General features: G+C 39.8%; 1 protein-coding gene across 5 annotated transcripts in view; it reads right to left on the bottom strand.

Moving 5' to 3' along the window:
• Positions 1 to 12,083: 12,083 nt before the first annotated feature.
• cnsta (consortin, connexin sorting protein a) overlaps positions 12,084 to 17,479 on the bottom strand; it is a 110,044-nt gene continuing 104,648 nt past the window's right edge. For 4 of the 5 annotated variants that reach the window (XM_063055482.1, XM_063055484.1, XM_063055486.1 and 1 more), the window contains one exon: positions 12,084 to 15,407. In XM_063055482.1, coding sequence (XP_062911552.1) covers positions 15,202 to 15,407 — 206 coding nt within the window. In that variant the 3' untranslated portion in view covers positions 12,084 to 15,201. The remainder of the gene's footprint in view (positions 15,408 to 17,479) is intronic. The other variant, XM_063055487.1, reaches the window with a different exon arrangement.

Genomic DNA, 17,479 nt, shown 5'->3' with positions numbered 1-17,479 from the left:
GCACTTGTCAAGTCAGCCAGTGCCAATGAGAGAGAGATGAAATTTCAGCTCAATGATTCTTTATCAGAATTGAAAAAGGGAGGGGGAAAATGAACAAAATCCTTATTACAATTGCAAACAAATGTTGGCAGGTGGAAACCAAGCCTTCAACTATATCTGAAGGTATTCAAGGATCAATTTCATTTGCCATTTACATTTGCATGTATTAGGAATTTTGCTGTCATGTGTTGGCTTCACATGCAACAAAAATAGGAAAATTCAACTATTGTAAAGAATTGTACAAAATAAAGTTGGAGATGATCTACAGATATGGAATAAAACCACCTTGAGGGCCACAACCTTGTCATGGCTTGGCGGCTTGTGCTTCAGTGACCCGGAGAGCTATGTATGTTGGCTGGAGTCGGGGTTTTATGCTTTGGCTCTTAGTAGGGTCACCCATGTCAAACAGGTCAAAGGGTAGAGGCCAGACTAAGACCAGTCGATCAGTCCTCCAGGTCTGGGGTCCAGATCAGGGCTAACAACCCTGACTGGTAAAGCAAACTAGTTACAGAAACAGCAAAGGAGAATCTTTTTTCACTTGGGTGGCCAAGGACGGACAGATAGAGGAACCTTCATTGCTGCCCTGAATGCCAGAGGGTAATGTGCCATTGTGATGGAAACAAGGTTGTTAAAAAAGCTTTAGATCCTTGGCTCTGAACTCCACAGGGCTTCAATTGACCATCTTTTGAGTGAGATGAATTTCTTAACCATTCGGAAACTATAACAATAGTCATAGTGCTGAAGGTTCTTGGTCCAAAACGTCGACTGTTCATTTCCATTGATGCTGCCTGACCTGCTGAGTTTCTTGAGCATTTTATGTGTGTTGCTTTTTTGGATGTCCAGCATCTGCAGAATTTGTGTTTATGATTAGCCCAAAATGTTTTGGGTTAAAACATGTTGACTATTGCTCTGTAATTCAATAGCCATTCCCGAGAATAATTCATCTCTCCACCTAAATGCAACTTGCACAACGGGCCATCATTCACTTAATTTAGACAATAGAGCAAAAGGGCTGACTGGGTTAATGCTTCTAATGCCACAGTGCCAGATTTGGGGCCCCAAAAATTGAAAGTATAGAACCAACAGTCCCATTGATTGTACAATCACTCTCCACTGATTGTACTCCAAATGAGTAGGGTCCCCACACTATTGGCCCCAATCCTTGGCCGGTTGGACAAAACTCTGACCCGCTGAACCTGGTATTGGTAATGTTTTACATTGTCAATAGAGGTGATTTTTGACAAACAGAAAAGGGATGTTAAAATCTCCAGAGGCTGAAAATGTAGTTTCTTTAGCTACTTAGATTTTCAGAATGCCTTTGAAAAGATGCTGCACATGAGACTGCTTGATAAATTAAGAGCCCATGGTATTACAGGAAAGAAACTAGCATGGATAGAGCATTAGCTGATTGGCAGGAAGGGAAGAGTGGGATTAAAGGGAGCCTTTCCTGGTTGGCTGCTGGTGACTTGTAGTGTCCCACTGGGGTGAGTGTTGAGACAGTTTCTTTCCATGTTTACATTTCAATGATTTGGTGATGTCTTTATGGCCAGGTTTGCGGATGATATGAAGATAGGTGGAGGGGCAGGTAATTTTGAAGAAGCAAAGAGGCTACAGAAGGACTTGGGTTAGGAGAATGGGCAAAGAAGTGGCAGATGGAATATTGTCAGAAAGTGTATGGTCATGCACTTTGGTAGAAAAAATAACTTCAAAATGGAGAGAAAATTCAAAAATCTGAGGCGCAAAGGGACTCGTGCAGGGTTCCCTAGAAGTTAATTTGCTGATCGAGTTGGTGCTGAGGAAGGCAAATATAGCATTCATTTCGAGAGGACTAGAATATACAAGTAAGGATGTAATGTTAAGGCTTTGCAAAGTACTGGTGAGGACTCACTTGTAGTATTGTGAGGAGTTTTGGGCCCCTTATTTAAGCAAAGATGTGCTGACTTCAGAGAGGGTTCAAAGGAAGTTCACAAAAATGATTCCAGGATTGATTTCCCTAGGGGTTCCTTTACCTTAAACTTTCTAACCAATTCCAGTTCATTGCACAATGTCCATTCCAGAATATCTGGTCCCCTAGTAGGGTCAACTATGAGCTGTTCTAAAAATCCATCTCATAGGTGTTTTAGAAATCCCCCCACCCCCCCCCGATCCAGCACCATTTTCCAAATTACCTGCATATTGAAATCCCCCATGACCCCATGACTACTGGAACATTGCGCTTTTGACATGCATTTTCTATCTCCTGTTGTAATTTGCAGACCACATCTTTCCTGTTGCTTGGGTGACTGCACATAGCTCCCATCAATGTCTTTTTACCCTTGCAGTTCCTTGGCTCTATCCATGATTCAACATCTTGTGATCCTATGTTACCTCTTTCTAATGATTTGATTTCATTTTTTACCAGCAGAGTCACCCTACTCCTTCTGCCTACCTGCCTGTCCTTTCGACACAAAGACCATCATTTTATGTTGAGCTCCCAGCTAAATTCTTTCAGCCACAATTCAGTGATGCCTATATCATACATGCTGATTTAAGTTGTGCTATACTCATCTACCTTATTCCGTATACTGCAAGCATTCAAATATAACACCATTCCTGTAAAACTTTTCAGTTTTTTTCTGCCGCTTATGTTGGAACTCATCTTGTTAATTGCAATTTTTCCTTATCAGCCTCCCCTGCTAGCAGTCTCACTACACATTGCCTCGGTTTGTAAACTCACTACCTCACCGTCAGCACTATCACTCCAATTCCCATCCCCCTGCCAAATTTGTTTTAAACCCCCCCCCCCAACGGCTCTAGTAAACCTACCCAAAAGGATAATGGTCCCCCCTGGATTCAGGTGTAACGTGCCCCTTTTGTACAGGTCATACCTTCCCCAGACAAGATCCCAATGATCCATAAATCTGAACCCCTGCTCTCTGCACCGGTTCCTCAGCTACACATTCATCTGCGAATTCATCCTATTCTTGCCCTCACCGGTGTGGCACAGGCAGGAATCCAGAGATTACTCCCCTGGAGGTCCTGCTTTTCAGCTTTCTACTTTGCTCCCTAAAATCTCTTCTCAAGACTCCTTACCTTTCCTACCTATTTCATTGGTGCCAATATGAACTAAGACTTCTGGCTGCTCATCCTCCCCCTTTAGAATGCCATGCACAAATCTTAGACATCCCCGACCCTGGTACCTGGGAGGCAACATACTATTCAGGTGTCTCTGTCACGGTCTCCATTTCTCTTATCAACACTGCAGTCCTCTTCACCTCTCTTCTCTTCTGAGCCACAGCGTCAGACTCAGTGGGAGGGAAGGGTTAGATTGATCTTAGAGTAGCTTTAAAGGTTGCCACATCATGGACTGAAGGGCCTGTACTGTGTTGTTCTATAGTCTGAGCCGGTTTCCATCTATTTCAAATTTCCTTTTTATTTTAGAAAAGGCATATTATCCCGCTCATAGTTGCTATTCCAAATATTGTCAAGTTACTTTAAATTAAGTGGCTTCCTTTGCCCCAACTGGTCCATGCCACCCAAGATGCTTCATCCCATTTGCCAGCATTTGGCCCATAGCCTTTTAAACCTTTCAAATACATGTACCTGTCCTGTCCAACTCTTTAGTTGTTCTTGTACCTGCTTCAAACACCGCTTATGGATGCTCATTCAATGTGTTTGTTAACAACAAAAAAAGCTATTAAATGTTTCCACCCACACCTTAACCCTATGCCTCCTAGTCCTTGATTCCCAAAACCATGTGGGAGAGGGGTGAGTCTCTGCATTTAACCTACGTACCTCATGATTTCATATACTTCTATGGTTGCCCCTGTCTCATATGCTCCAAAGCACTGGCAATATTCTTATAAATCTCCTTTTTTCCTGTTTTCTTTCAGCTTAATCTTTCCTACAGCAGAGTGATCAAAACTGAATACATCACCACCCTATCCGACTGCACTATTACCACACATTATGCCCTGCCTTATGAAGGCCAATATACCCAAAGTCTTCACCACCCTGTCTATCCCAACAGCTCCTACAGGACTCCTCTCCACACGTAAAGAGTGGAACCGGAGGGCAGATCTTGACCCACAACTACAGTTCCCCAGAGAAATCACCAACACATCTCTTCACCCAGATGTAGCACTATGGTCCATGGCCGCGAAGCCACTCCTTCTCGTTGAGTTAACCATCCCATGGGAGGAAGGAATGGAGGCTGCCCACAATCGGAAGAGGCTGAAGTACTCGGGCGTGGCAGCTGGTTGGAGGACCATCATCTACCCTGGGGAGGTAGGATGCCGGACTTTGACGATGCGTCGACAACAGGGTTACTCTGGAACATGGCAGTGACTGGAGTGAGGCTCAGCAGAGTGGTGGCTGAGGAGGCCGAAAAGGGCAGGTTTTGGCTGTGGCTGAGGAAGGAGGACAAATTGGGGGACTGATGAAAACCAGGGGGTGGAAGGGAGGCCAGTGCTCTGCCACCACTAGGTGTACCAGGGCTAAGGGAGTGAAACGTTAATAAATGGTGGTCCCTGGCTCATGCCACTGCAGCCGACCCAAGGGCACTGTTGGAGGTGTGCCAAGTACGATGCACCTTCCTGTAAATCTCATTGTAATTCTACTTACAGAAAATCATGAACTTGTACTCAAAGGCCCTTCAGTCTTAATCTAATGTTCATTGTTAATAGTAACAATTACCAGTGCATGAAGCTGCTTTGCATAATGTTTTACTGGTAAGGTTGCAGGACCCGCCTATCTGGTCAGACTTGCATGAGTAGGAATAAAGCATGACCCAACATGATAAACCTTTAAATGGGAGGGGGGGGGGGGCGGGAACCAGCAGGCTGGCCAGCATCTGTGGAAGAAATAGTTAATGTTTTAGATTGATGTACATTTCTGAAACATTAACTGTTTCTCCTTTCCAGAGATGCTCCCTGAGCTGAGTTTTTCCAGTATTTTCTGATTTACTTATCTTAAAAAAAAAATCCAAATCCATGTTTAAGTATATTGAACAGAGAGGTAACTGAGAACCCATTTTTGAAGGCAGAGATGTGCAAGTTTCCTAATAGTCTAGCAGATACAGAAATTAAATGCAAGCCTGATAGGAATAAAGAAATTGTAGAAGAGCAAAAAGTTTGCATGAAATATCAGATAAGGGCAACATTTGAGGAAAAGATGGTGACGAAGGAGAGCCTACTGGAGACCAAAGTGATGATCTGTGAGCTGGAGGATGTGGGCGGTCTAAAATGAAAACTTATTTACATAACTTGGAGAATTTAGAGAAGGTGTCAGTGACATTTTGGAACCAGTTGCGCTTTTTAAAAAAAAATAAAAGGCACAAATGTCTTGGGTTTAAAGGCGGGAAAGTCCCTGGTGTGAATGTATGGGAGGTAAGGGAGGAGACTGGCAATATGTTTAAAAAAAATTCTGATCACAAATGAGATGTGAGTCAACTAGAGGACTGCAATATGGTTCCTATATTCAAGAATATCAGAAATATATGCCAGTTAATGTAGGCCTGGCTCTAGTACTGTTGGTAGATAAGTTACTTGGGTTGTGAAGTAAGAGAAATCAGTAAGATAAACTCCAATCTTTCAAAGTGTAAGATTAATCAAGGATAGTCAGTGTCTGAAACTGGCTTGAAACTGAGAGGGAGCTGCACTTTTTGTGATTGTAATTCAGATTGTATTTGTGATTGGATCTCTTGCTGTTATATTAATGATTTGGATGTGAATGTAATTGTGACACCAGCAGATTAGATTTCTAATTTTGGGGGGGGTAGGGAATCAAGAAATTATGGGCTAATTAGTTTAAATCCAGTGGATTTCTGAGAGACAGAGATATCAGGCAAACAGCAAGGGCTCATTTAGAGTCATAGAGAAACAGAGCCTTTGATCCATCCAGTCCATGCCAAAACAATTAAACTGCCTACTCCCATTGACCTTCACTGGGACAATCACCCTCCGCTCCCTGACTTTCCATGTAGCTATCCAAACTTCACCTAAACATTGAAATCAAGCTCCCATGCACTACTTGTGTTGGCAGCTCATTCTACACTCTCTCAGCCCTCTAGATTAAAAAAAAGTTTCCCCACAGGTTCCCCTTAAACTTTTCACCTTTCACCCTTAACCCATGATGTCTTCAGTGCCCTGCTGTTCACTGTGTAAGACCTACCCTGGTTGGTCATCCTGAAGTGTAAAACCTCAGACTTGTCTGTATTAAATTCCATCTACCTTTTTTTTCAGCCTGTTTTAAAGCTTTTAAACCATTTTAAAAGCTTCTCTCTAAAGCACTTGGTTTTCTTTTTAAGAGAGTGTTAGCTCTGCTGTTAGACCACCAGAGTCCAGCAGTAGAAATGTTAAAGGTTTTCTTCAGCACGAAACAGTAGGGTTACGCTTAAGATCACAGTCTTGCACAAAAGAATGTGCACATTGCCTCTTACTTTATATTGGCACTCCCTCTTTTGTGTCACTGGTTTACTGGTTTAGAGCTTCATTTAGGGATTAGTCACTTTTAAGTAGTGTACGTGTGACTTATCTAGCTTAGAGTCTCATATGCATGTCTCAGTTTATTACTGCCTTGCTCTCTGTAGTAGATCAATCTTTTCAGATCCCATGTGTATTTCCCAGCCAACTCTTCATTAGGTGCATGACAACAGAATCATGATGGGAATTAATATTAACCCTATCATGGAATAAAGGCAGTGTATTTGATGTGGTCTTCATGGATTTTAGGTTTTATGATGCCTCCCACGTGGACAGTTGATCAAAATGATAAAGTCCAGGGAAATTAGATTAAGAATTAGCTTGCTATCAAGAGGGAAAGGACAATGGCAGCTTGGTATTTATGACTGGAAAGGTATTACCAATCAGGGCCACAGGACTGTTTCTTTGAGGGGTATGTATATACAGTATGTGGTGTGTATAAAGTTTGCAAATTAAATTGTTTGACTTGAGGAATCCTTTACAGAAAAGTGGCAAAACATTTAATTCAGAGGTTGGGTAACATAGTGAGATGAAACAAGCAAAGGTTAATATGCAATAAATGGGAGGATTCAATGGTGTAGAAAAACAAAGGGATGCAAGAGTGTATTTTCAGAGGTAGCACAACATGTCCTTAAACTGTCTCAATGACCTGCTGTGCTACCCACGTTTAAACTATTATCCAAATCTTAAAATACAAGGTTGTGCTAGAAATGAATGTCGCATTGATTAGGGCTCACCTTGTTTCTCGCATACACGTCTGGTCACCATATTACAGGAAAGATGTGATTATACTTCCAGGGTTGCTTCCTTTGCAAGAGGAAGCTGAGGGTAAACTTAAATTTAAACCCAGTAAATAAACCTCTTTCTATTGGCAGAGGAGTTGTACTGGGCATATTAAATGAAAATAATCGAAAAAATTCTCCTAAGGGTCCAGAATTCACTGCTGAAAGGGTGGCAGAGGCAGAAATCCTCAGCACTGAAGTATTTGGATGTGATCTAGAAGCATGGTAGCCAGCAGTTGGTATTAACACTATTACAGTGCCAGAGATCTGGGTTCAATTCTGCTGCTATCTGTTCAGGTGTTCTGCATGTGAGCATGTGGTTTCCTGCCACATTTCAAGAGTGCGCAGATTAGTAGGGCAGGAAGAGCCTGTTGGTGTGCATGCAGTATCTCTAGATAAACAGTGATATTAAGGGCCTCAACCTAGTGCCAAAAGTGTGATTACTTTAAATATTATTCACTTTTGCAGCGACATCCCGACCTCCTTCTCTGTGATCATGTGGGTTTCCCCTTACATCAAGGATATATGTTGGTAGGTTAATTGGCTGTTGTAAATCACCCCTGGTGCATAGGTGAATGGTAGAGTCTAAGGATATTTGATGGGAACATGGGGAGAAAATGATGGATGTCTGATTCTATGAAATACAAGATTACATAAATGCCAGCTGAGTTGGAGCAATGGGGGTGGGGAGGTTGAATTCTCTTATCTAATTCACTGATATAATTTAAGTTGCTGCTCAGCCAGTTCTGTAAATAAAATTAAGCAAAACTTTGAGATATCCTACATCATTTCAGCAGTATCAAGTGAACATATTTCCCCTATTAACCATAGAGAATAATTCAGTATTTGACAAAGGTGAGTGTAAAGTTTGTAGCATTTATAGGGATTATAAGGATGTAATTCAATTTAGTACACCTATTTGATGTTGAGTGATACAGATCAAAGGTCAATACTAGACTTGAAACCACATCTAGTTATAAAGAAATCTCACCCAGCAGCTACTGACTGATCACTGTATGCAACCAAACTCTCCACAACTTAGCCAAATTTGTTCATCTTGCATTTTTTTGGCATCAGAATGACATTTCTAAAAATAATATTCTCCCATTTGGGAGAAAAATATGTCCAGAGCTTTGCAATTTTTTTTCCAAAGCAATTTATTTATACTGTTTGAATTTTTAAATAAAACATGGAAGTTGGTATAAGCTGTAAGGCATGGAGATGAGGTGAGCAATAAACTGATGTCTAGCAAAAAATTTTTGGAAAATAAAAATATAATGAACATAGATCCATACAGTTCTAGTTTGTACACAAGATGAAAGTTTGTTTTGGGCTAAAAGAGAATGGTTGTGGTGTTTTATTCTGCACGTTATGTCACTAAACATGTTACTGTTCACTTAATCTTATCCTTGGATCTAAACAGAGCCTTCCATTGCTCATTTAAATGTAGTGGGATTTACAGACATCCCACCTCTTCTGGAAGTTCTGGGAGTCTCCCGTATATTGATAGCAGCTCCCCGACGACTGCAAATCATATACAATATCCCGGAAATTGATTTTTTTTTTGAGTGAGCAAGTGAGAGAGACAGAGACAGGGAAAGCAAGCGGCAGACGTAGCGAGAGAGCATCCTGATTGGTCTCTCTTTGTGCTAAGTAGCCCTATCAGTTTTCTTTGTGGGCGGGCTTTACAGTCGACCATCTGCTCCACCAATGGCCAGCCTTTATTTCATATTTTGAGTCAAAGAGTGAGAATCAGAAGTCATCCCATATTCAGAAGAGGCTGAAAGACCCCCAGATGAAAACATACACATGCTTTCTCCATAATGTCACACAATCTTTTGACAAATTCAATTTGATTTTTCAAAACAAGGCACCATGCTCTTCAAGTTGGATCAGAGTGTAGAAGAGCTCCTGCATGACATAGCAAGCAGATTTATTGAGCCAAAGGTATTGAGAGAACAGAACATTCAGGAGATAGATGTGAGCAACCCTGAAATTCACCGCCCAGATGAAGAGCTTTTTATTGGGTACCTGGCAAGGAGGCAGCTGCTAAGTGAGGAAGCACAAGAGATCCACCCTTACAAGACAAAGCAGTTCTTCAAAGATGCCAGAACATTCTATGTCAGGTGCTTTCAAAAAATCTTGGAGAAGTTCCCAATGAAAGACCAAATCTTGAAAAATCTGTCAGTGGTCAATACAGAGAGCCAAGATGAGGTGGATCCAGAGCAGATTTTGACTTTGGCAGACAGATTTCCAAATGTGATCAAGGCAGATGCAAGAGAACAGCTCCACTTGGAAGTTCTGGATTATGTCTCAACTAACCTTGAAGGACTGGTGCCAAACTACAAAAGTTTGCCAGTTGATGAGTTCTGGGGGAAGCCGTCCAAAGTAAAATCTATGAGCACAGGGCAGTTGAGATTCAAAGAGCTCTGCCAGTTGATGAAGCTGCTTTCGGTGCTGCCAAATTCTAATTGTGATGTAGAAAGGGCATTCAGCATGGTGTGTCTCATTAAGACAGAATTCAGAAGTCAGCTGTCTCACAGAACACTTGTGAATCTGATGTCTTGCAAAATTAACAAATTCATTGACACAGACTGCTATGAGGTTGAGACTTCCGGCAAAATGCTCAAATCTGCCAAGCAAGCTACATCAAACGTCCTGTATACATACACCCTTGGAGGTCGACTGGGGGGGGGGATATGGGGTTGCGGGGGGGGGGGGGAGTGGTAGGGGTGGGGGGTGCTACCTCCCTGAAATGAGTTTTTGCAGGGTGGGATGTCTGGATTTATGGAATTAAACCAGTTTCTCATTTGAAGTTCTTGTCCTGCAAGTGCTAGCAGGTAACTTGAGAGAAAACACCTAAGAATGGACAAATGAAAGTGTCAGGAACATCGAGACCATAAGACATAGGAGCAGAATTACACCATTCAGCCCATCAAGTCTGCTCCACGATTCTATCATGACTGATCCCAGATCCCACTAAATCCTATATACCTGCCTTCTCACCATATCCTTTGACGCCCTGACCAATCAGGAAACTATCAACTTCTGCCTTAAATATACGCACAGACTTGGCCTCCACTGCAGCCAGTGGCACAGCATTCCAGATTCACCATTCTCTGGCTAAAAAAATTCCTCCTTACCTCTGTTCTAATAGGTCACCCCTCAATTTTGAGGCTGTGTCCTCTAGTTCTGGATAATCCCACCATAGGAAACATCCTCTCCACATCCACCTTATCTAGTCCTTTCAACATTCGGCAGGTTTCAATGAGATCCCCTCTCCCCCGCATTCTTCTAAATTACAGAGAGTACAGCCCCAAAGCTGCCAAACACTGCTGATATGTTTACCCCTTCATTACCAGAATCATCCTTGTGAACCTCCTCTGAACTCTTTCCAACAATAACAGTATACAAAAACATGTAAAAACAACTCTTGAATTACAGCATCTTGGATAAAAACAACTCTTGAATTACAGCATCTTGGATAACTATGTGTGGTTAGCTCTTCATAATGCATAATTTTCTCATGTAACATCAATGTCATGTAGTTTGAGTACAAGTTAGTTCTGTACACACCACATTTTTTTTTCCATTCGCTTACAATCCAAATCTTGAAGGCACTCTCCTTTCATTTTCATATCCCATTCTCACCCCACGCTTAGCAAATGTCCAATGTAGATGGCATGTTTAACTTTTCCAAATCATCCAATGAAGAATTTATTACTGCCTTGTGACTCTTGGGCTATCCCTCGTGGCCTTCTGGGTTTACTTCAATGAGCTTAGACCTAGTTATTTGGAGTTCCCTCCAAATCTGCTCATACTTTGATGAAGAAAGCAATGCTTTATTTACCATCCATTTACAGCCATGTCCAGTCCCATATCAGTACTTCTCAACTTTCCATAGCCGGGAAGACTATTAACTATTAGCAGTGTACTGACAAGATTATGTTGTAAGAGATCCTTGATACAAATTAGCCTGTTGAAACAAATTGTCCAAACACTGATAAAGGAAATAACGACTTGGACAAAATATGAAAGAATGCCTGGTGTCTATTTGTGGCATATAACGTACATTATTAGATTCCTTCTTTAAGCATAGGCCTTTGGAAGTAATTATGGGATTACTATATTGATATCAGATTATCTTATGAGAAAATGTACAAACTGAGCTTGTAACAGTAAGAACAAGAGAAAGAGCTGATTTTGAAACATAGATCCTGAGGGGTAGCTGTTAAGATGTTTCCTTTTGTGAAAACATCTCAAACTAGGTGTTGCTCTAAAAAAAAATGTGGTAATCTATTCAAAACAAATGAGGTGCACTTTCTTCCTCAATGGGTACTTGAAGTAGTTTTTGAATATTTTTAAAGATACAAGGTATAAATACTTACCATGCAAGGAGGGGAACGAGATGTTTCTGCAGTTATATAACAATGTGAAATTGAGATTAGTCAGATCAATCACAATCTCATTAAATGGCACAGGTTTGAGGGCCACGTGGCATGTTCCTGCCCCCAACTGTATATTCAATGGGAGGAAAAATTGAGAAAACTTCCTTTTTAACATCTAAAAGCACATTTTTGCATATTATCTTATACGTTAGGAAGATGCCACTGGCTCAGTGAGGTATTTGCCAGTCCCTGGAACATTCCTTCAAATCTTCACTTATTTTCCCTGTAACCTAATTTCCACATGCATAACAACTCTCCTCCCTCCTCTACCCACACCCTCCTTGTAGAATAATTTACAGCAAAGAGCCAGCATTGTTTAACATAGTACATTGAAAGAGTTTAAAGGTTGTGTATTAGATAAACTGATTTTAATATCAGCAAGTGTATTTTCCCCATTATTTTCTGTTTGTAAGAGATTAAAATCACAAATTGGTAAATGACTGAAATCATGCAAACCACTTTACAACAATTAACTCACCTTCAAATTACTGTTCTCTGCAGTTTTGCATTTTAAATCAATGCAGTGATAAAATTACTACACTTCATACTGTGGTTGTGGACATATTTATATTTCTTGTGAACAATCCCCACATGTCTAGCACATAATACAAAATGAACAAGTGTTTAACAATTCACAGATTAAGAATGCAGCTGCAGGTGTAGTAATCTAAGATTACAGAGCTCAAACCATAGATTTCTGAAATTTACAAAAACAGGAGGAAAATAAAACTAAATGATTTGCTTTACATACAGCACAATCTACAATAAATAAGTTATCTATCTTTAATCTATAGTCATGAACTGAACCAGCCAGTAATTCATGGCTATTTATAGTGCCTCCTATTATGCACCGTTATATGCTCCTATTGTATACAGTTAGCAACTTTATAGACATACAAGTTAAAAGTTGCTTTGTTAAAATTTAAGGCCCTTTCTGAAGCTCCTAAAAGTAATCATTCACGCTGAAGGATAAATTCACTGACATGGTTCCTCATTCAATCTGCCACTATTTTACAATATTATAATTATATCATAGGAAGGCAGACATGATTGCTCACTGTTAGCTACCAGTAACAACTTGAAAATGCAAAAATAATGTATATTTACAAAGGGAGAGAAAAGCAACAAACTTAAAAGGTCAACAAAGCCAGTTTCCACACATTAAATCTTTACCATTCTTCTTTTAGTACCGGCAAACCTATTGTGAATATCTAGCACTGTGTAATTGATAGTTATAAACAAAACAATTATTTGCAGGTGCTATCAAAATAGAACATAGAAATATGCAAAGGAAGCAGGACTTAAAGTGCTATGCAGTGAATAATTGTACACTATCTGCTGCAAGCATTGGTGGACAGTGCATGCATGCATCTGATAAGAGACCAGCTCTTATTTTTTTTGCCAAAATGTATTTCCCAGTTTTTATAATTTATAAACTAATTCTATGGGTTTCTCCATATACAAGATCAACATTTCACATAAATTCAGTAATGATAAAAATTTACAATGATAGTGCATGCATTAATAATATTGTGCTTTGTGATGCAAACCAAATTCTACTGAGTCGGCAATACATTGTATTCTCCTCATATTGCAGCAATAATTAAGTAACTTTTTAAACCTCTTCCTGCCAAGATTATTCAAAGATATCCAACTTAAAAACCAAGCAGCATAATCTCAATGCTTACTCTGCAGACATACATCGGCAGCGGAAGTGGAAGTCTGAGCAGACTTCTGTGACTAGATACTAGCAAGGAAAATGTCCCTGTATTAAACAGAAATCAAGTTAACCTCAACATACTAACCCAAAGTAGTCAGAATATACTAACCTGAAGAATGTTTTAACTCTGGCATGGACAGTCCCAAGCCCAGCTGCGAAAGGAGGACAGCAAACCCATCCTGTTAAAAACCCAGAGCTACAGAAATATGAACAGAAGCTCCAAAGACCTCATCCCTGGGAGAGGAAGGATCTTCACCAAGAAGATGTATGAAGTCATGTGGTGAAAGAAAAACTCACAAAGCTGATCAATCTTTTGCCCAGGATGAGGGATTCTAGCAAACTGCTGTCCCAGTAAGGGGTGTTTTATGCTGGAGAACTAACAGATGTTCAACAGGCACAACTATGAGGATTCAGTGAAGCTGGTACATTGACAGATTTACACATTAATTACAGACATCAGCAATGCTGCTCTAAAGGATATAAGCACACATCCAGGATTAATTTGACCAAGTTTCTGACTTTAGATGAAATAAGCCTTTAGAGATTCTTCATCATTTGCTTATCCCTTTTCTCCCAGCATTGCTGAGCCTAGAAATTTACCATTTTGACAATGAAACATAAACCTATATCATTTCAGTGACAGCAGGTCACAAAGCAATGTCTTGAATCTTTTACTGTACCTTCTATAATAGAGAAAACAAATCTGAAAGCATCACAAAGCAGAACATTAGCACTAGAAATTTTAAACTATTTTGCCATTGTTTAAAATGAAAGAAAGTGCAAGTGAATTTAACAAACATACGGATGAAGGAGTTCCCAGGCTGCTAAATCAAGTTATAACTTGCTCATTCAAACTGACAATTATTGTCCGAATAACAACAGCAAATGAAAATTGCAAGTAATAGAAAACGATTCACCAATGTTCAATGAATACTTTCTGTGACAAGATTATCTGATAAACAATATGTCCATTAAACATTAAATAACGATCTTCTCAAAAATTCATTTGTGCGACTGCATTTTGTTTGAAAGATGCAAGAGGAAATAAAATGGAGACAAGATTAACAGACAACAGTAATCAATAATAATCTGAGGGCTGTAGAAAAAGTTATAATAGAAAAGCAAACATGTAAAGTAATCTAAATTAAAATTTAGATTTTAATCTAAAAATCTCAGGAGTTGAGGAGGGGGAGAAAAGGATCAGCCACAATTGAATGGCAGAGCAGACTCGATGGGCCAATTGGCCTAATTCTGCTCCTATGTCTTATGGTCTAAATTAGTTCTGAAATCAAAACCTACAGATATGATTTTTAAAGAGCCAGATAAATCGACGAGTAAAATCAAATGCAAAATTATCAACTGTTTAAAAAATACACACACAAATCATGACACAAGAACCATTATGAATCCAAATTATTACATCCTTTAAGTGCAGAGTACCCAAAGTGGCAAATTATATAAAACTAATTTCTTCTGAAAATGATTGACAACTCTACTATTCACACAGTTTTCAAACATTACTGACCAAATTGAATATTCAGTCTTTGTGTTTCAAGCTACTAACGGTAATAATTTTAAGCTATAAATAGTTTTGTTGAGGTCTGAAGCTTCAGTATTTAAGTTCCTGTGTTCTGACATTCCACAGTCGTTACTGCACTGCAGCACAAGCATCAAGATGATTAACTGCTCATTGTGGTCCATCTGAATTTCTATTTACACCATGATTTCAATGTGCGTGCATATACCGTCATTTAAGAAAACAACAACCAGTGCTTAACCTTCGCAAAGCCTTGTTGAAACTGGGTTAAGTAGAAGTCCATTTGTGATGTAAAGTCTCTGCACACAGTGGACTCCAGATCACCAAATGTGCAATAAAGTGCAGTTCCTAGGACGCTCAGAAGTACTGTGAAAATGCACAGCAGGATTAAGAGAAGGCAGGAATCTCCATTTACTTCATCTAAGTAGAAATAACAAAAAAAAATCAGCACATTGATATTTCCAAAAGCATTCTACTTATTAAAAAAGAATTTGCAAAATACTTTTTACATTTATTAATTACATTATTTTGACAAGGCTTACAAAAAGTAATAGATACAGCCCAGTCCTTCACAGGAAAAACCTTCGGCACCATTGAGCACATCTACAAGGAGTGCTTCCATGAGAAAGCAGAATATATCATCAAGGACACCCATTATCAGGCCATGCTGGTTTTTCGTTGCTGTCATCAAGGAGGTGGTACAGGAGCCTTAGGTCCTACACCACGAGGTTCAGGAACAGCTATTACCCTTCAACCATCAGGTTTCTAAACCAACGTGGATAACTTTACTCAATACTGAACTGTTTCCAGAACCAATGGATTCACTTATAAGGACTCAAAACTTTTTATTTTGTATTTGCAAGTTTGTCTTTTGCATATTGGTGTTTGTCAGTCTTTGATTCTATTGTTTCCTTATTCTGTGAATGCCTGCAAGAAAATGAATCTTAGGGTAGTGAATGGTGACCTAGACGTACTTCGATAAATTTATTTTGAAATTTGAAGGTGCCACACAAGGCTGCTAAACTAGATAAGCACATACTGTAATACAGGAAAGATACCAGCTTGGATAGAAAATTGGCCTTCTGGCAGAAGGCAAGGTGTGAGGGGAGAAAAGGGGGCCTTTTCTTGTTGGCTATTAATGGTTTTCTGTTTCTACATCTTATGGTCTAATTGTATTCAGGAAAACAAGATAGGTTTTGTGGGATGGAAGTTATGAAAGCAACAGTAATGCCAAATGAGCATCTATCTGACTTAAGTGAATAAAAAACAGACACCTTTTCCAGAGTACATTTATCGTAAAATGTCAGCTATCCTGAAAAATACGTGGAGCGAATATTTACAGAATTTCTGTAACAATAAGCTCAAAATGCCAATAAAAATGGAAACAGTCAAATGTTTAGAGACAGCAGAAGGATTTCATTGACAAGTGGAGCCACTGTCCTCTGATCCGGTTCTAGTAAATGGATACTTAGAGTCAGAGTAATACAGCATGGAAACTGGCCCTTCAGCCCAACTGGTCCATGCAAACTACAGCAACCTTTCTGCTAGTCCCAATTACCCTCATTCAACCCATAACCCTCCAGCCCCTCTCTTCCATGTACAGTACCTATAAAAAGTGTCCCCCCCCACCCACCCCCGGGAAGTTTTCATGTTTCATTGTTTTACAACATTGAATCACAGTGGATTTAATTTGGATTTTTTGACACTGATCAACAGACTTTTTCGTGTCAGAAGTGAAAACAGATCTCTAAAAAGTGATCTAAATTAATTACAAATTTAAAACACAAAATAAATGATTGCATAATTATTCACCCCCTTCAAGTCAGTGTTTAGTAGATGCACCTTTGGCAGCAATTACTGCCTTGAGTCTGTGTGGATAGATCTTCAGTTTTGCACAACTGGACACGGCAATTTTTCTCCATTTTTCTTTACAAAACTGCTCAAGCTCTGTCAGATTGCATGGGGATCATGAGTGAACAGCCTCTTTCAAATCCAGCCACAAATTCTCAATTGGATTGAGGTCTGGACTCTGACCTGGCCACTCCAGTGCATTAACTTTGTTGTTTTTAAGCCATTCCTGTGTAGCTTTGGCTTTATGCTTGGGGTAATAGGCCAGTTAGTTTAACATCTGTAGTTGGGAAAATGCTTGAAGCAATCATTAAAGAAGAAATAGGCATCAGGCAGGTGCAGCATGGATTCAGCAAAAGCAGAGCTTGTTTGCCAAATTTACTGGAGATAGAGTTCTTTGAAGATATAATGAGCACAGTGGATAGAGGGGAACAGATGGACGTTATTTACCTGGATTTCCAGAATGTGGTCAATGAGGTGCTGCATAAAAGACACCGTAAGACTAGGATGCAGAGAATTGGCAGTGATGTATTAGCATGGATAGAGGATTGGTTAACTGATAGAAACCAGAGAGTTGGGATTCATGGGTGTTATTCATAAATAACGAATAACAGAGGTCTCAACACTGACCCATGGACTGCCCA

Source organism: Mobula hypostoma, chromosome 8, assembly GCF_963921235.1.
Source record: "Mobula hypostoma chromosome 8, sMobHyp1.1, whole genome shotgun sequence".
Classification (NCBI taxonomy): Eukaryota; Metazoa; Chordata; class Chondrichthyes; order Myliobatiformes; family Myliobatidae; genus Mobula; species Mobula hypostoma.
Note: the sequence above shows the minus strand (reverse complement) of the source record. Positions and strands in the feature narration are given on the sequence as shown.